At 40.7% G+C, this 19,940-nt stretch overlaps 1 protein-coding gene across 5 annotated transcripts in view; it reads left to right on the top strand.

The window, feature by feature from the left end:
* LOC140465848 (acid-sensing ion channel 2-like) overlaps positions 1-19,940 on the top strand; it is a 1,252,445-nt gene that overhangs the window by 1,142,471 nt on the left and 90,034 nt on the right. For 4 of the 5 annotated variants that reach the window (XR_011955168.1, XR_011955167.1, XM_072561691.1 and 1 more), the window contains exons 3-4: positions 50-177; positions 19,405-19,555. Coding sequence is in view for 3 of the 5 variants with exons in the window: in XM_072561691.1 (XP_072417792.1) it covers positions 50-177; positions 19,405-19,555 (279 nt within the window). In the remaining 2 variants the exon portion in view is untranslated. The remainder of the gene's footprint in view (positions 1-49; positions 178-19,404; positions 19,556-19,940) is intronic. The other variant, XM_072561692.1, reaches the window with a different exon arrangement.

The following is a 19,940-nucleotide window of genomic DNA, read 5'->3' as shown; positions in this document are numbered from 1 at the left end:
TTTTCTTTGATTGTTGACAATGTTCAATTGTTTCCTCTCTCTCTTTCAGAAGACACCACATTTGAAGCTGGGATACGTGTACAGCTGCACACTCAGTCTGAGCCACCATTTGTACATGAGCTGGGCTTTGGAGTCGCGCCAGGATTCCAAACATTTGTTTCCACTCAAGAACAACGGGTACTGTATTTGCTCTGATTTTCACATAAGCTCTTGCATTTGGCCCTCTGAGCATTTCACCTTCGGTTGTACGTGTTCTCAAAGAAAGATTTTCTTTTCCCTTCACTTCTTTATTTCATTCTCCTGTAGTAGACATCCCCATGCAACACACCACATTATAGTTGAGGATTGCAAGATATGTGCTCCAACCTCTGACATTCATGCTGCAAGGTAGAAGCATGCCCAGGGCTACACTGTCAGTCTGATTTGTCTCCATTTGATATCTGCTTGGCTGTTTTTCACAACACAGCCAAGACCAGCAGCTCATCAATACAAGTCAGTCATTTTATTCCTGTATTTTAGCAACCGATGGCTTTACACAGAGGGACATCAAGTAGAATTGCCATTATATATGCAGAGAATATTTGAAATACTATAATCTGGATAATGGCACTAAATGTTTAAACGCTCAACATTCCCTAATGTAGCATGCTTGGTTCTATTCACTGAAATACTTATGCAATTGCAAACAAGTTTGACTATGGCCAGCTTTTAAAGAACTCATAATTCTCTTTCATTTATTCTTTTATGAAACATGGGTATTACTGGTGAGGCCAGCATTTGTTGCCTTCTCTAGTTTTCCTGAGCAGCGTTTAAGAATCAACTATGTCATTAGGGGTTTGGAGTCACATATAGGCCAGGTAAGGGTGGCAGATTTTCTCCTGTCAAGAACAGTAGTGGATCAGATGGGTTTTCACAATAATCAATGATCATTATTATAGCTATCATTTCAGAAATAGATTAGATTCCCTACAGGATGGAAACAGGCCCTTCGGCCCAACATGTCATACCGATCCTCTGAAGAGTAACCCATCCAGACTCATTCCCCTAACCTATATTTACCCCTGACTTGGCAATTTAGCATAGCCAATTCACCTGACCTGCACATCTTTGGATTTTGGGAGGAAACCGGACCTTTTTTTTTTAAAGAGCTTTATTCATTTTCCACCATCCAGGAAAACTAAAACACCCGAGTGGCCAGTGACAAGCAGTGCCCTTCTCTTCCAGGGCAATGCCTACGTGATCAAAAAAAGTGAAGTGGGGGTAGAGATTAAATCAAAATAGAATTGGAGGGGGAAATAAAGCACTCCATACCCCGCAGTGCCACTCCTCCCTGAAAACCTTGAGGGTGTTGGTAGACACTGCGTGCTCCTTCTCCAGGGACAACCGTAACCGTGGAAGCGGGGCAGGCAATCGGCCATAACAACCCCCCCACTGCCCGCTGCCTGGACCTGTTAATGGTCAGCCTGTCCCAGCCCAGGAGCAGACCCTCTGACCTGCTTTCTGCATTCCGCTCAGGTAGTTTGATGTTTCATATTTGTTAATCAAATTTAAATTTGGCTAGCTGCTGAGATGGGATTGAACCCAGGCTCCCAGAGCATTAACTTGAATTACGAGTCCAGTAACGTGACCATGATTTCAATACCCTCTCACAATATCACCAGTACTTGAAGAGAGAAATAGCAATTAAGAGCCACCACCTGTTGAAGTAATGAATTAATAATTACACTATTAATTGAAATTACTGATTATTTAAAGAATTTGCCTGCAACTGTGGATTACTTGCAAAGTTCTTTACAACAGAGGCAAGCTCAGGAAGTCTATTATCATGCCATTTCCTAGTGCAAACAGATCTTATCATCAGCTTACCAGAGGGATGCGTCCTTAGCATTAAGCTATATGATTCTCAGACAAACACATGTGAAAGGCAAATATGCTTCAGCTTTCAGCCCAACATCTTATTCCTCATTTATAAAAGGACCATGTTAAAGCATTTTACATATATTGTTGAGCACTATATCTTTCTGATTTGGAGATGCCAGTGTTGGACTGGGGTGTACAAAGTTAAAAATCACACAACACCAGGTTATAGTCCAACAGGTTTAATTGGAAGCACTAGCTTTCGGAGCGACGCTCCTTCATCAGCTGGTAGTCCTTCATCAGGTGGTACCACCTGATGAAGGAGCGTCACTCCGAAAGCTAGTGTGCTTCCAATTAAACCTGTTGGACTCTAACCTGGTGTTGTGTGATTTTTAACTTTATATCTTTCTGAACATCCTTTGAAATCCAAATTGTTATCAAATGTCTGTTGAAAGTTTAATAAATTTCTGGAAGTACAAGTAAGTTAAATATCTTCAAATGTTTGAAATTGCAAGTTTTCAAAACACTATTTAGTGTATAACATCATTTAACCGTGAGAAAGCAAGTAACCTGATTAACCATTAAACCAACAGAAAATCTCCCTCAAATAAAAATAGAAATTACTGGAAAAGCTTAGCATGTCTGACAACATCTGTGGAGAGAAATCAGATTTAACATTTCAGGTTTGGTGATCCTTCCTCAGAACGGTTCTGAGGAAGGGTCACCGGATCCGAAACATTAACTCCAATTTCTCTCCATAGATGCTGCCAGACCTGCTGAGCTTTTCCAGCAATCTCTCTTGTTGTTTCTGATTTACAACACCTGCGGTTCTTTTTCAGCTCTTATTTAGAAAATCTCCCTCCACAATCATATCTTATGCTGGCTCTGAAGTGGACACTTCATTCTCGAGGGGACCATTCTAAACTATTCTCAATACTTTGCTCTTACTCTTCCCAGGTGTGTAGCTGCAAATCTCAAAGTTATTTTCAAGGTCAGGCTAACCCCAGAGATTCCACCCACCTCACCAATGCTAGGCAAATCTTCCAGCCTCATTTAAAAACTCACAAATGCATTCTATTCAGTCTGAGAATGTGGATTCCTATCCACATTCTGCATGCTGAAGAACATCAGAAACTGGCTCCTCTCTTAGGAAGACATTCAAACTCTGTCCTACAATGGTTTGTTGTGGACGCTTACCCTTTCAAAGCCTACCTCCATGCAACATGAATGATGTGAGCGTTATGTTAATTACCTATCCTCTAGACTCCCAAAGTCATTAAGCCCTGGAATTGAATAGACTGGTAAAAGTACAACCATTTACAAAACCTGACATTCAAACCCCTCCCTGGGGTCTAGGCACAGAGAAAATTAATCCACCATCAGCAGAGAAGGTCTGGTGATTTCTTGCAAGTATAAATATCTCACACCTTCTTCCCAGTCAGAAAACCTGAGCTCCCTCTCAACATCAATAACCAAACCATGCAACCTGGTTGTCAGGCAGCATTTAAAAAGGTCACATGACATCTCTCATTCCTTCATTTTGTCCTAATTAAAGAGGCAATCACAAAACATAACAACCTTACAGCCTTTCTGTTTATAATGCAGTACTGCTGTGCCCTTATTCTGTAAGTTCCCATGAAAACATTTTTTCCTGCCCTTCCTCTTTAAGACATGTCTGTTCCTTGCAGAATGTAAGATTGGGAAAATCTTCATTCCTAGAGTATAAGGTATCAGTTTCACTTATTTATTTAACAAGTTTTTTTTTTAAAAACATTGTTTTAATAAAGGATATAATTATATCAGGAGAATTTCAGCGAAGGTTTATTTGACTAATTGTTGGGATAAAGGGCTTAACTTATGAAGAAAGCCTATTGGAACAAAAGCAGAAATTGCTGAAGAAGCTCAGCAGGTTTGGCAGCATCTGTGGAGAGAGAATCAGAGGTAATGCTTCAGGTCCAGTGAGCCTTTGGCCTGTTGGAGTTTAGAAGAATGTGATGATCTTATTGAAAAAATATGATCCTGAGAAGACTTTGTAGGCTTAATATCAAGAGTTGGGGGGACTTGAACAAAAGAATCCATAGAATCCAAACAGTGCAGAAAGAGGCTATTCAGCCCATTAAGTCTGCATTGACCCTCCCGCCCAGACCCAACTCCTAACCTATCCCCATAACCCCCCATTTACGGTGGTTAATCGACCTAGCCTGTATAAGCTGGCAGTTTAGCACGGCCAATCCACATCTTTGGAGGAAACCAGAGCATCCAGAGGAAACCCAAACAGACATGGGGAGAACATGCAAACTCCACAGTGATAGACACCCCAGGGCTGGAATCAAACCCAGGTCCTTGTAGCAGTGCTAACCAACGCTAACTAGGGGACACCATTTAAAAATAAAAGTTCTGCCTTTTAAGACTGAGATAAAGAGTTGCTTTGAAGCTAACAGATTGTTAGTCTGTGGAATTGTCAACATAAAGCAACAGAGATTGGGTTACTGAGTTTATCCAATGTAGAGTTTGATATATTTTTGATCGATAAAGGAGTCAAGGGTTATAAAAATGGACAGGAACGTGGAGTTAAACTTACAAGCAGATGAACCATGTTCTTACAGAATGACTGAACAGAAAGGCAGAATGATGTATTGTTGCTTCTAAGGCCTGTGTTCCTCTAAGTGCAAAAGGAATCTTCACTTGTACTCTTTTGGGTTAAACACCTCCCTGAGACCTGAGCAACTGAGTGGATTACCCAGTGCCAAAGAGTGGAGAAGCCCCAAACATTGCATTACTGTTGTGTTTCCCTCTGTCCTCACTGAAGGAGAAAAAAAGGGAGAGGCAGTTGTTAGAAAATTTGGTTGTGGCTTAGAAACAGCAGAGCATCAGCTTGACCAATAAAAATGGCAGGAACTTTAGGAAAGCTGGTGACGTGTGTGGCATGTAAAAAGTGGGAGGTTTTGGATTCACAAGACATCCAGGGCAGTCTTGCCTGCGTGCCAGAGGGTAGCAGTTTTAAAATGGCTGATTTGGAGCAGTGACTCTCTTCAATATGCACCATGCAAGATGGAAACAGGTTTCTGGAACAGTTGTACCAGAGAGTGGTCACTCCCATCATGATAGGCAGACATGGAGGAGTGTAGGGATAGCAGGAGAGTGGGAGACCATTCATTGAAAGGAATGGAGACAACAGGGCCAGGAAACCCAAGGCATCCTGAAGTTGAAATTTTAGATGCCCATATAGTGAGCAACACGACTGAGTCAGGAGTAGATGATTCAAGGGAAAACCACACAACTATGATGTCTGAGGCTTCTCTAGGAAAAGAGGGAGAGGCTGATCAGCAGATTAGAAAGGCAGTAGTAGTGGGTGACTCAGTAGCTCGAGGGATTGACTGTCTAGTTTGCAGATGAGATTGTGAATCCCATGTGGTCTGTGTCTTCCCTGGAAGGGTTCAGGCCAAAATGGAACAACTGGATACACTCCTGGAAAGGGAGGGTGAACAATCATTCATTATGGTTCATATGGGAGCCAATGACAAAGGCAGAGCTAGCATGGTGGAGTTTCAGGATTAGTTCCAGGGGATAGGGAGTAAATTGAAACACAGGACCTCCAGGGCAACAATCGCAGAAATGCTACCTGTGACACAAACTTCAACATTTAGGCAAAGGCAGATCAGGGAGGTAAATGCGTAGCTTAAGAGTTGGTATAAAGGGGAGAGGCTTAGATTTTTGAGACATTGGGGTCACTTTTGCGAAAGGAGAAAACTGTTCAGAAGAGATGGGCTTCACTTGAGCCGAAATGGAGCTCATCTCCTAGCTGAGAGTAAACAGTGTAATGGGGGTGGGTTTAATCTTGTAAGGCCGAAGGATGAGTGGAGAAATGGGCATAGGTTTGGAAATATCAGTGAGGGGGAACAGGGAAAAGGAAGTGAGGGAAGACAGTGAACAAAAAAAAAGGCAGGAAAGAGAGAAGGGCAGGATAAAATTACACATATGTTAATGCATGCTGTATAGCAAACAAAAAAGGGAACTGGGAGCAGATGTTAACATCTCAGGTTATATGGCTTTTAGTAGAAACAGGTGGATAAAAAGGAAGGAGGTGCAGTAGTCTTGTTCAAAGATAGTATCGTAGCCCTTGAATGAGATATAGTTTCTGAATTAGAATCTGTGTGGTTAGAGGTGAGAAACAGGAAGGAAGCAATGATCTTGTTGGGTATTTACTATAGATCTCCAAATAATGGGGAGGAAGTTGAAGAGAGCATCTGTAAGCAGATTATGGAAATTTGCAGGGCAGTTAGGGTTGTGATTGTTGGTGATTTTAATTTCCCAAAGGTACACTGGAAAAAACACAGAGTATGAAGTAATTTCTGCAGTGTGTGCAGGAGAACTTTCGGGAACAGTACATTTCCTGAACCACCCAGACGAAAGCCGTGCTGGTTGTGGTCCTAGGAAATGAGGTAGACCAAGTGAAGAACATCAGTATTGGGGAGCATGTGGGAAATAGTGATCATAATACAATAAGGTTCAATATTAAGTAGGAAAAGGGTAGAAATCAGTCAAGAGTTAAGATCAGAAACTGGAAAAGGGCAGATTTTAAGAGTCTGAAAGTTCAACTGCAGCAGTTTGATTAGAAGTGCATTTAGGTGGATAAAATAGTAGGTGAAAATGGGAGACTTTCAAAGGAGAAATGATCAGGGCTGAAAATGTGTTGCTGGAAAAGCGCAGCAGGTCAGGCAGCATCCAAGGAGCAGGAGAATCGACGTTTTGGGCATGAGCCCTTCTTCAGGAATGCTCTGATCTCCAGCATCTGCAGTCCTCACTTTCTCCTCAAAGAAATGAACAGGGGGCAAGCAAGGTACATTCCTATTAGAAATAAGCAAAGAGTATCCAGAGGTAGAGTAGCCTGGATGATGAAGGAAATTATTGAGAAAATAAGAAAGAAAACAGAGGCATATGATGCAGAACAGAATGATGTTAATAGAATTAAGAAATCTCAAATGCAGGAGAGAGGCTAAAGCTGGAATAATAAAAGCTGAGAGGAGGTATCAGGAAAGGGAGGCAGGCTGCACTAAAAAAAAGTAACATGTTATTCATACATATTAGTGGTAAAAGATTAGTGAAAGATAGAGTGGGACTCATAAGAAAGAAGCAGGGTAAGCTGCTCACTGAATCAAAGAGGATGGCAGAGGTACTCAATGAATACTTTCTTCTGTTTTTACCAATACAGAAAATGGTGACAATGGGCCAGTTGAAAATGTTGGTATTAGGTAATGGAACAGTATGGTGATATATAAAGAAGATGTACTGAGAGGGCTGGCAGCACTCTAGATAGAGAAGTCACCAGGCTCAGGTGGGATGCATCCTGGATTGCTGAGAGAGGTAAAGGAGCAAATCACCGAGCTGTTGACAGAAATTTTCCAGGCCTGTCTGAGCACAGAATTAGTCCCAGGGGACTGGAGGATTTCAAATGTGATACCCAAAGAAAGGGGCAAAGAATAACACAGGTAACTACAGACATTAGTCGTAGGAAAACTGACAGAGGCCAAGAATAAGATAAATATATCTTAGCGAAAAATAAGTTAATATTTGACAGTCAGCAAAGCTTTGTCGAGGGCAGATCATGTTGAGTTCTTTTACTTGAGTCCTTTGACAAGCTGACGCAGGCAGTGGATGAGGATGGTGCTGTTGATGTTGCCTATTTGGACTTTCAGAAAGCATTTGAGATGATGCCATGTGGGCAGGATTGTTAGCAAATTAGAAATACTTGGAATTGGTGGGTCCTTGGCAGCCTGGATTAGAAGCTGGCTGAAAGGTAGGAAATAGAGGGTAGGTATAGATGGGCATTTCTCAGATTAGAGATGAGTTGAAAGTGGTGTTTCTCAGGAATTGGTGTTGAGACGTTTGCTTTATTTTTATTTATATCAATGATTTGAAGATAGACGTTGAGGGCAAAATCTCTGAATTTGCAGATGATCCTAAACTGGGGAGCATGGTGAAATGTGAGGATGAAGCTGAGTGACTTTGGAAGGAAATTGAGAAATTGGCCAAATGGGCAAACACCTGTCAAATGATCTTCAATATTAAAGCCCTGGAGAGAGGGCAAAGGAGATTTACTAGAATGATCGGGAATGAGGAATTTTCAATGCAAGGTAGAATACGACAAATTGGGCATATCCTCCTTGCAGCATAGAAAGTGACCTTATTGAGGTGTTCAAAATTATGAAAAAATGTTGACAAGAGTAAAGAAAGATATTCTGTTTCCATTAGTTGGTACGTCAGTAACTCGAGGTCTCCAGATTGTTAGCAAGAGAGCTAGGAGTGAGATGAGGAGAAACGTGTTTACTTACAGAGAGTGGTTAGGATTTGGAATATGCTGCCTCGGAGAATGGTGGAGGTAGATTCCATGGGAGCTGGATATATATTTAATAAATTTAGAGTGTTATGGCGGAGAGTGGGATTAGCTAGGTAGCTCTTTTGGAAGCTGGTACAAACACAATGGGTCGAATAGCCTCCTTTTAAACTGTAAAATTCTGTGATTCTATGATTCTAACTTCACTTAAATTCATCACTGTGTAAAATGAAAGATTAAGTAAGTATTTATTTCTAATTTCCTTTAAATGACAGTACTTTTATTTCCATCCTTAAAAAGAAGGCTTAAATGAAAAATAGGAATGTTTACTAATCAGAGGTGTTATTGATTATAAACTTACTTGATAAGTGGAATAACAATGGGAGTTTTAGAAGTCAATTTCAGCAAGGCCAGTTTCCCTTTTGTCAGGTAAGAATTTATGTTGGGAATGGATACTTAAAATGCTGCAAATATATTCATTTGGAAAAATGCCATTTATTTCCCATTGATTGAGCAATTTAAAACCTTAACCGTATATTCAGAGTGAGGAGACTTTAAAGGTTAATGAATAATGAAGTGTTCAAAATGAAAAAATTAATAAACATTTACATGGATGTACAAAAAAATGGAAATTAAGGTCATTTAATCTGGTCTAAGTGCACTGTGTGTTTGTGGCAAATTATAGCTTTCATTGTCAGCTAAGCTCATACTTAAGAAAGCCATTTCCATTCTAATGAATAAATATCTTGCGACGTATTATGTGTGCATTAGTGTTAGATTTACTGGCATGTAAACATAAAACTCAAAGGAATGAACAATGCAGGAAAGCATAATTGACATACGCTGATGTTGGAGAATGAGAAAGAGTCGATTTAAGTAAAAGTCAGAAACAGGAAGTCTTTTGCGCTGTCCTTACAGCCAGAGGTAAATTAATCATGCTGCAGATATTTCCACTAGAGGTAGATTGTCTTGTTTTCATCTTATCTCCCACTATTTTTCAGCGGGGGTATAATTTTGGTTTGGTTGCCAAACTCTATATTGGAGCTTTAAAAAGATGAGGCACCAAGTTGTAAGCTTGTAACTTCAACAGCTTCCTCATTTCCCCTTCCCCCACCTCATCCTAGTTTCAAACTTGCAGCTCAGTTACTGTCTCCTTGACTTGTCCGACCTGCCTATCTTCTTTTCCACCTATTCACTCCACCCTCTCCTCCTTGACATATCACCTTCATCCCCTCCCCCACTCACCCATTGTACTCTATGCTACTCTCTCCCCACCCCCACCCTCCTCTAGCTTATCTCTCCATGCTTCAGGCTCACTGCCTTTATTCCTGATGAAGGGCTTTTGCCCGAAACGTTGATTTCGCTGCTCGTTGGATGCTGCCTGAACTGCTGCGCTCTTCCAGCACCACTAATCCAGTATTTGATTTTCAGCATCTGCAGTCATTGTTTCTACCAAATTGTAAGACCCAAGTGTACGTTTGGGTTTTTCCAGATGTCATCTTTACTTCTGAGAAGACAAGACAAGTCAAGAAAAGAGATACAAGGCTATCTCCCACCCATTCTGGGCTAAGCAGAACACCCGTTTTCTTAGTTAGCGAAAATCTACAACATAGGGTAACAAAGGAGTGAAGATGTAACAGGAAGACTGTTCACCCTATTCATGACAGCATTCAGGCCCACTAATGCTGTTCATGCCTCCCCCATTGATGGGTCACCACCCGTCATCTGGCAGTACCCAGAACATGTAGAAAAGTAAAATTATTGTTTGCAGTTGTGTGTATTCACCTTCAGATCGAGGAGCTTGCAGGAAAGATTTGCAAATGACATGGTAATCTAACTATGTTTCTGCAATGAGTATTTAGATGCATTCATTCTAAATTTTGAAAATCATCAATTTCCACAACTTAGAATTCAAATTCAGTTGTCCATTTCTGTGGATGTATTGCTCCAGTCACATTACTCAGTACAACAGAAACTTTAACTGATCAGAGCAGGTCATGACATTTCAGGAAACACATGCCTGCAATCTGGTTTGGTTTTCTATCAAAATGCTCTCCATTTGAGCATTGCATTTATGTGAAATATGCAGAGTTGCTCCATTATCCAATTATCTACAGAGTCGTATTCAGTAAAACACTTAACGTTGAATAGTTGTCATTTTGATGTTAAAAAATTTCATTGTAATAATTTAATGTTGCAATGGAAATTTTGCAGGAAAGCTACCAAGCTACCAAGAATATTACATTCGATGTCATTTGATTCTGTACTTAAAAACAAAGCAGGGCAGTGAAAACCTCCTGAGCAATTTCAATTGAATGAAAGCCTTTTTCCAAGCAAAGATGATTTTAAAAGAGCTTCTAAATCTAATCATACTGCCTTGTTAGCAATCACAAATAATTATTTAATATGTAGGAATATGCTTGTTTTTGATTGTTCCTTTCAAATTGCAAGTCTGACACAGCAAACCTTTTGAGTTAACAATGCCTATATTCTATCCTTGTGGTACTTAACACATGGATATCGTGGTGATGTTCAGTAATTCAACACATGAATGTAGTTCATTGATTATGTGAAGAAACTCTAGGGATATTCAGATAGAGAAACATTGTACTACCAGATTTTTTTGTAGGTCTGCTTGGTATAAGCCTGCCCTTCTTATTACTGCACTAATGAATTAAACAGAAACTTGTGGGGAGGTCAGAAAGCTGGTAGCTGCCTGATTCTGCTGCTGTAGTTAATTAGTGAAGTATCATCTGTTATAGGACAATGTGATCCAAACAATGGATAATAAAACAAAATGCTAATTTGGGAAGTTAGAACTTATGTTGTTGGTTATTAATCACCAAGTATAGCAATATATAAAAGATGAATAATATTTAATTAAAAACAGAATTAAAGATGACAAGGGTGGTCCAAGTGAAGACAGTCGATGATTTCAAAGGAAAATTTCAAAGGCTTTTGAGATAAATAAATTTTCAGGGCTCTAGGAATAGAGCACAGGAATTACTCCACACTTGGGTGACCAAAGAATTTTCTTGTATGCCACAGTCACTCTACATCTCATGAAGATTTAAAATTGCATTTGCATAATGTCTTTCATGGTATCAGAGTATCCCAATGTTTGATACAGCCAAACTCAATACCTTAGGATCACACTTATTGTCAATGATTTTTGTGATTTAGCATCTTCTCTGGCTGAGTAGGGCTGGGAGCACCCTATCCTGACTGACATTCTACGTTGTCTTGCTGATCTCCCCTGACATGTCTGTATCTGAACTGGTGGAGGTGCATTGTCAAAGTGAATCACCCCCTCTAAGGAGTATTCACTCTCCTCCTGCACCACCTTCAGCTACATACTTGATGAAACAAGGAAAGGATATGAATTAGAAATATCAGGGCACCAAAGTTCTAAATTATTACATTTCAGTGGCCTCTGACATCAAGTCAACATAGAGTCATGCAGTCATAGAGATGTACAGCAGAGAAACAGACCAACTGATCCATGCCGACCAGATATCCTAAATTAATCTAGTCCCAATTGCCAGCACTAGGCCCATTTTCCTCTAAAGCCTTCCTATTCATGTACTCATCCAGGTGACTTTTAAATGTTGTAATTGTACCAGCCTCCACCACTTCGTTTGGCAGCCTATTCCATACACACACCACACTTTGCGTGAAAAAATTACCCTTTAGGTCCCTTTACAATCTCCCTCCTCTCACCCTCAACCTATGCCCTTTAGTTCTGGACTCCCCCACCCCAGGGTAAATACCTTGTCTATTTACCCTATCCATGCTACTCATGATCTTTTAAACCTCTTTCAGGTCACTCCTCAGCCTCTGACATTCCAGAGAAAATAGCCCCAGCCTATTCAGTCTCTCTGTACAGCTCAAACCCTCCAACCTTAACATCAACATGAGTGAGTGTTGCAGGCCATGTAGCTATATGTTTTATTTTCATTTTAATACCAGACAGCTAGATCTTTTAATCACTAATGGCCACTGTCTTAGCTACTCTGCTGAGCTTCCTACTCTGTAACTCTTAATATGGAGGTGGATGGAGCACCGTTGCTGATTCTCAGCCTCTTCCTGTTGTTCTGTGCTCTTGAAAGGCCAGGAATAAGTGACCAGTGATGGTGTGAAATGAAAAGCACTGAGGAAAAAGGTGACAGCATTGATTGAGGGTATTGGGTGTGATGTTACATTCAGATGGGAGTGAATGGCAGTGCTGGATGTTCAAATGGAGATGTGTGGAGGTGGCTAAAGGGGTGGGATAAATGAACCTGCAAGCTAAGTTGGCACAAAGAGTGATGTGCAGGAGATGATTGGAATGCAGAGTAAAGGCATTAGGGAATAGACACGTTAAAAGAATATATTTGAATGAGTCATTGCAACTGTCTTTCCCTGATTTGGTCATTAAATGTCTTCTGTTAATTAATCTAGGTGTGTGACATCACACTCCCATTGTCAAACTCCTCACGAGCTTCTGGCTTTAACTTCTTGATTCTGAGGCAATCCTCCTCTTTCTCCCGTAGGCAGAGATCAGAATCTCCCTGCAACCCTTTACAGTTCACCAAATCCACAGTTGGAGGCATCAATAAAATGTGGAGCTATCTTGCATTGTTCTGAGTCCATCACTATGGCTTCTCGCTCTACTAAAACTTGCACAGTGTTACGAGTCTCATCCTGGCCTTTAAATAGTGGAGCTGGAGTTAACTGATGTGGGTTGTCTTCTTTTGGAAATCAGATACAAACACACAGTGGCTGCATTAAAGAACGACTAGCAAACATGTTTCTGAAACCTCCCAGTTCCCCAGCAGTACAGTACAGTACAGTCCCGTTTCAAAGGACTATTAGCTACATTTGTATGTCGAGGTCTCTGGAGTGAAGCTTGAACCCAGGTCATTCTGCCTCAAAGTGAGAAATTTATCACCGAGCCAATGCTGGCACACAGAACTGATGGAAATACTAATACGGCCTGGTGTCATTTTGACGAAATGACTGCTGAAAACATTGCCTGGATGGAATGAACTCCAGAAAACAAGGGTATAAATATACAGAAGAGAATAGAAGCAGGGCCTTCTCCCTGAAGGAGACTTACATCCCATTAGTGTAGCAATGTAACTCACTTGAATTGTGACAGGAGTGAGAATGCAGACTACTGTTTCTGTGCTGGTCAAAAAAATGCTTAAGGTCAGAAGCATCATACGTCAATGTTGAAATCGAGAGCAGAATCTTCTATACCTGCCTGGAACTTTCAGAAGGGTGGGCAGGCAAACCTCAATGAGATTTAAAAAAATCAATTTCCCAGTGGTGCATTAAGGTTTTGTTGAGCAGCTCTAGGATTTTCAAGGCTGGGCGATTTCCTGATCTTCATCGAGAGCCTGTTTTCATTCAATAAAAGGTAATGAAAACTCTTTAACACTACAGTTACATTCACAGATGCAGTCTCATTAGTTAAATATAAATGATCACAAACCTGACCCATATATATTATATATTTATAAATGATGTACCAGATAAGTAGATTACTTCCTCCATGCTCCAGTGAGTACGCATATCTTCAGTAACATCGCATCTTCATACTGAGGCTTTTCTTCACCCAAAATGGATACGTTAGGGGTGAAGGCTGTCTGGGTCAACAAGCTTGCCCAAGTGAGACAGAGACACCAGCTGACTCCAACAAACCCAAATGTGGAAAGCAAGTAGAGCTGAACTCAAAAAAGAGCTCAACTCAAAGGGCCATCTTTTGTGGTCGTGTTATTGTCCCATGGAAGCTATTTGGGAAAGGCTATCACACATGTATATTCTCCTAGTTGGGTGTTAGCTCAGTGGCCTTCTGGTGAACAAGCTGCTGATTGTTGTAACTTCTTTTATATTTTAAGTGTGAATCCTAGCAGATGTGAGAGGCAGTGTCACTGTGGGTGCAAGTAGTGCTACGCTGGTTAGTGCAATGAAGTGACAGACGTTGACTACATGTGAGGCATCTAATAAAGATCAAGATTAGAGTGGTGCAGGAAAAGCACAGTAGGTCAGGCAGCATCCAAGGAGCAGGAAAATTGACATTTCAGGCAAAAGCCCTTCATCAGGAATGAAGATGCCTGGCTTCCAATCTCCTGTCTGAGAGCCTTGTGTAGTGGAAACCATACAATAACAATTCACACCCAAAGGAGTATGAAACATTGAGTAGAGAATAGTAGTTATCCTGGCAAAGTACAGTAAGCTGCCTTCATCGATTAGGGTAGCCTCCAGTTGTCATCCATAATGACAACAACTTCCCTTCTCTCAATGAGAGCCATGACAACCTCTAGGAAGGCATCACTAAAGCATGGCTCTGCTTTAACATCTCCAGGGATGAATGCGGATATGAGCTGACCTTGAGTGAGGATCCTGAACTGCAGAGAGTGAAGAACTGTCTGGACACGTATTTATAAGGTGCCCAAATGTTGGAACCTGGAATGTTCCAACAGGTATCAGAACCTCCTGACCTCAAAATTTGACATTTTAACCCATGCATAAATATCTAATGAGTGCTGGGAAAATGTACTTGATTGGTAAAACCTAAACTGACCCCTGAGCAAAAATCCTTCCTGCTTTTATACCCACTTCCACACTTAGTCTCAAACAAAAATTCCATCCTGTTAGCGCAAAGCTCATCGGTCTTTAACTGGCCAGCACTAGGACTTTGTGAAGTAGAATTCCTGCTCTTGAGTTCTGTCAGTGGCATCATCAGAAACAGTCAGGATTGCTGTCAGGAGATCTGCAGGGAGTGCATTAAGAATTGTTACTGGATCCTACAATAAAGGTGGTTGGAGGTTAGTGCAAGGAGGTTCCCAGACCAAGAAGGCAATGGGATTAAAAGGCAAGTGCCACAGTGGCTGTAAGTAACTCGCCCATTTCCCACCGTTCACTTTTCCTGCAATTGGGGATTGAGTGCCTCTGTACATGGTGCACCTCCCATTTTCATGAAGCTATAACCAAATTCAAAAGATATTGCTGGGAGGCAAGGGCCATTCATTTAATCCCTGAGTTCTGCTGTTTGGGGTTGTAGCTATCTAGTAGCTCATTCACATCTCACTAATTGATATCCCACTGTAAGTGAGCAATTGCACCTCCCATTTAACCATGGTTTCCCTTAATGCTGACAGATTCTTGCCAAAGTGTGCACCAGATAGGGGTGTGGCGAGTATCTGGAACTCACTGTCTGTAAGGCTGGTCGAAACAGAAACCCTTGTGACATTTTAAAAAGTATTTAGATGTGCATTTGCAATGGCAAGGTGACAAGGCTCTGGCCAAGTGCAGGAAGATGGGATTAGAATCATTAAATGGTTGTTTTTGACCAGGACAGACTCGATCTTCCCATTGCTGCATTCTGAATTAAATTTCACAGTGTTTTCATTCCTGGCCTTTGCAGCCAGGAAAACTTTGAAAGATTTTGACCTTGGTATTCAAGGTCTTATACTTGCTTTCAAATCCCTCCATGGCCTTGCACTTTTCTATCTGTGCAACCTCTTGCAACCCTTCAAGACATTTACAATCCTTTAATTTTGGTCTCTGGTACGTTCCCATTGCTCCATCATTGGTGGCTACACCATCGGTTACCCAGGCCCTGGGCTCTGGTGTTCCTTCTCTGCAGCACTCCATCTCTTGTGAGTCATTTCCTGCCTTAAAACCTACCTCATGACCAAGCTTTCATCTCTCTGACCTAACGCCTCCTTATGTGGCACATTGTTCTTTTTTAAAAATCATGCTGCTAAAGGCATTATGCAAGGGTTGACTTCTTAGAAACAAAAGATTACTGGAAACGTTTGCAACCAGTGAGAATATAATGGTTCCCCAATCATTGTCCTGATCAGAACTTGAGATGATTATTAAGAGTTTCCAACAATGAAGAGATTATATTCGTGGAGACTGTAGTGTCACCCCAATAGTTTATGTTGCATCAGTGACATTAGTTAAGTTTGAAGGACATTGAGACAAGCCAGGCATGTTAGATATATTGGAGAGGTGGCCTCAATCTCAGGATTAGCACAAGATTGGAGGAGCATGTGGTAGTTCATTCATGCCCTAGTTATATCATCAAGCCTCTAGGATAGCACTGCTGTTCCATCTAGCATGTTTCAATTAGATTACAGCAGATTGGCTCGCTGTGTTACAACTCATTCATATCCTGAGGCCTAAGCTCAATGTCTGCACTACAAATTCAATTATTTATGCCAGGTGCCAGATCAGCTTGCTGTGTCTCAGGACCTCAGGCTGAAATGTTTATGACCCAACCCATCCAGACCACTATGAGTGGATTCCGTGTAGCAGGCCAACTTACTGTGTTCCAACTATATACCACAGGCTAAAATAAACATGGTGGTATCGTTGGATGTGCAAATTATTTTGATGGAATTAGCCAGAACCTCCAGAGAATTTGTACCGGAATCCATAATCACGTTTAGTCTGAGCATTTCATGGATATTTTAATTTAGAATGAGTCCAGAAGCAGGTGCAAGTAAAGAAGGAAGCAAAGAGACACGCCAAGCAAAACGGTTTAAATTTATTAAAATAAAGTCTGAGTAACTCCTTTTGTTTTGATTACCTCCTTTTACTGCGTTAGGATTTTGGTCTGGTGTGCTGCATTTTTCCTTACCCTTGGTACAGGCATAGAAGTGAATTTCACTGAGACCAAATCTCTTTTTGGAAAGTCATGGTAGATAATATAAAATTGTTCCATGTGATTTAGCATTCCAGAGTAAAATCATATCAAAAATTCAACCTGAGTTTCTCAATGAGATGATTAGAAATGTGAATCTGTCAGTGTGAGTTGGCATGTTTATCATAATTACAACACAAGTTCAAAGGGCTAGCCCTGAGCAAAAGCAGGAATGAGAGTTTATGAGCAGAATGTAGCTCAGAGCAGGATAATACTCCTATAAAATCACAGAAAGGTATAGCGAGAGAAATTTTTATGTTTGCCATGCATTAGTACTACATCATAGCAAAATGTAATGCAGCTAGGGTGATGCGGTTAGCTGAAGAGGTCTGAGTTGTTGTGGTCAAATGTGCTTCTTATATCCATGTTTTGGCCTGGAGCAATGAGTCCTGATATGGTGGAAGCTGTAACTTTCTTTCCATCACATGATAGACTGGGACTCTCTCCTCCGCTTACTGCCTGACATTGATGTATGTGAAAAAAGTTTCCAGGTCCTGAGTTGGGTCTGAAACTTTTCTGATGAGAGGTAAGGGCCACACCCACTGTTCCACAGGACTTCATTATGGCTATTAAACATCATGTGGTCGGTCCTCACCATGGCACATCTTGGTAAAAGATACCTTTGATAGATTTGTTGCCACCACCCTCTTTCCTAGTAAGGATTGACAGAGTCTAGCTGATCTAGTGTGGTAGAGAACAACTGGTTTGTAATCTAACAAGAAGAGGCTCTTGTCTTAAACAAGTAGTTTGTTTGCAAGTTATATCACTATGGTATACATCGATAGTGAGATTGCAGTATTGGGACTTCTTCAAGATTCAAAGCTATCCTCATATTAATATCCATATAGAATCATAGAATCCCTATAGTGTGGAAGCAGGCCATTCGGCCTATTGAGTTCACACCAACCCTGCAGAAAGCATCCCACCCAGACCCACCTCTATCCTTGTAACACTGCATTTCCCACCATTAATCCATCTAGCCTACACATCCCTGGACACTATGGGAAACAGAGCATGACCAATCCACCAACCTGCACATTTTTGGACTGTGGGAGGAAATCTGAGCACCCAGAGGAAACCCAGGCAGACACAGCGATAATATTATCATCTTGGGTAGTGCTTAATGCTGTCCTCAGAATGAACCCTTTCAAAGCCTAATGCACTTATTCAAAAACGTAGAGCACAAGTAGACTAAACCATGAACATGAAGCATTATATTAAGCTTTGATGTGCCAAGACTGCACTTATCCTGCCCCATACAGACATGCTGATGATGCTGATTTTGTATTTCTGGTTTATGTCAATTTTTTTTCTCATTGTAGGAAAATGAAGGGCAGGAAAAGGTCTCCTGATTCATCAGGCTTGCCCTTCATTCATGTGGATGTAGTAACAACATCTGTACATTTCCCTTATCAAACCTTTTCACTCATCCCTTAGCTGTCTCTTTCTGCATGAAAGGAGACTCAGCCTATCTGATCCGATTAGGTCTGGCTGGTAAGTATTAGGAGAAAGTGAGGACTCCATTGCTGGAGATCAGAGTCAGAAAGGGAGGCTCTGGAAAAGCACAATAGGTCAGGCAGCATCCGAAGTGCAGGAGAGTTGATGTCTTGGGTTTAAGCCCATCATCAGAAATTTTAGCATGTTGTCATTCCAGATCCCAGTGAGTGAACTATTTTTAAAAGCATATATTCTAATTTTAGATTACTTAAGTAGGTGGCAAGTAAGTAAAGCTTATTCATTGACAGACAATGGTGATAATTAACATTGAGTATCAGTCTCAGAGCTCTTTATAATCTTTCTTGATGTGGTTAGCTTAGTAGTTTGATTTTTCTGGCAAGCCGACCAAGAATTGTTCAGCCACATTTTCTACTATGTTATTTTAACACCAGTATTAATCCATTTCAATTAAAAGTGTCTAACTGTGAAATTGGTATTAATGGTGAGAAAATCTAAGTAAACACTTGTTTGCAAGCCATGATTAACCATTGAACAATGTCCAGAATTACTCTTGCAATTTAAACACAATGTATTTGCTGATTATGATGTGGAAATGTTGAAATCTTCAATTGCTATCACTTTCTGCATAGTGCTGTGTACCTCCGTGAAGCTGCATAATTTCTGTCTTAAAAGTAAAGGCTAATACAAAATTGGAGAGTTGAACACCTTTATGTTCACAACATGTCTCATTTGAAAGGTTGTTCCTTAAAGAGTCGAGCATTGCAATTTAATGTTCATCTCCTTTACCATTCCTGTGTTCATAAGAGTTCAAGAAGAAATTGAAAATTGAAAACTGCAAACTACTATTTTTTTAACCTGCAGTCTAAACATTATCACTTACGTCCTTCTGCAGGCTTACCAGAATTAGTAAACTTGTTAAATATAATAGAATGTAGATATTGCTAAAATGAACCTAACCATAAAGCCATATCAGGTGATTATTGTGCTATTGAAGTGTGAGCCAATTAATTTTGGGATTTTGTTGAAAAGGTTAATCACAGTATGTTTCTGCTTGCAGCTGATATACCTGCCACCACCTTGGGGAGATTGTCAGTCTTCAGCTGTCAACACAGACTTTTTCCCAAGCTATAGCATCACAGCTTGTAGGATTGACTGTGAAACAAGATACCTGGTGGAGAACTGCAACTGTCGGATGGTGCATATGCCAGGTAAGCGAGAGCCAGTGTTTCTGCTTATACTATTTCACAATCGACTGTGTGACATTCTGGTAGTTAGAAAATAACTTGAAATAATAATAGTGCTGCTTTACAAACTGCAGTTTCCAGGTTTGGGCTGTCATATAGCAAGTAACATTCATGCCACACAAGTACCAGACAATGACTATCTCAATAAAAGAGAAGTTACTTGTCACCCCTTTGACATTCAATGGCATCACCATCACCTAAACTCCCACTACTAACATCTTACCAACAGATACTGAACCACTAGTTGTATTAGTATTGCAGCCACAAGGGCAGGTCGGAATCTCTCAACACCAGGAAAATATTCCACTTCGTCTCTCTTATACTCGAAGTGAATAGCCTTATCTTGAAC

This window comes from Chiloscyllium punctatum, chromosome 42 (genome assembly GCF_047496795.1).
Source record: "Chiloscyllium punctatum isolate Juve2018m chromosome 42, sChiPun1.3, whole genome shotgun sequence".
NCBI classification, from domain to species: Eukaryota; Metazoa; Chordata; class Chondrichthyes; order Orectolobiformes; family Hemiscylliidae; genus Chiloscyllium; species Chiloscyllium punctatum.
The sequence above is the reverse complement of the archived record's forward strand: the minus strand, read 5'-3'. Positions and strand labels throughout refer to the sequence as shown.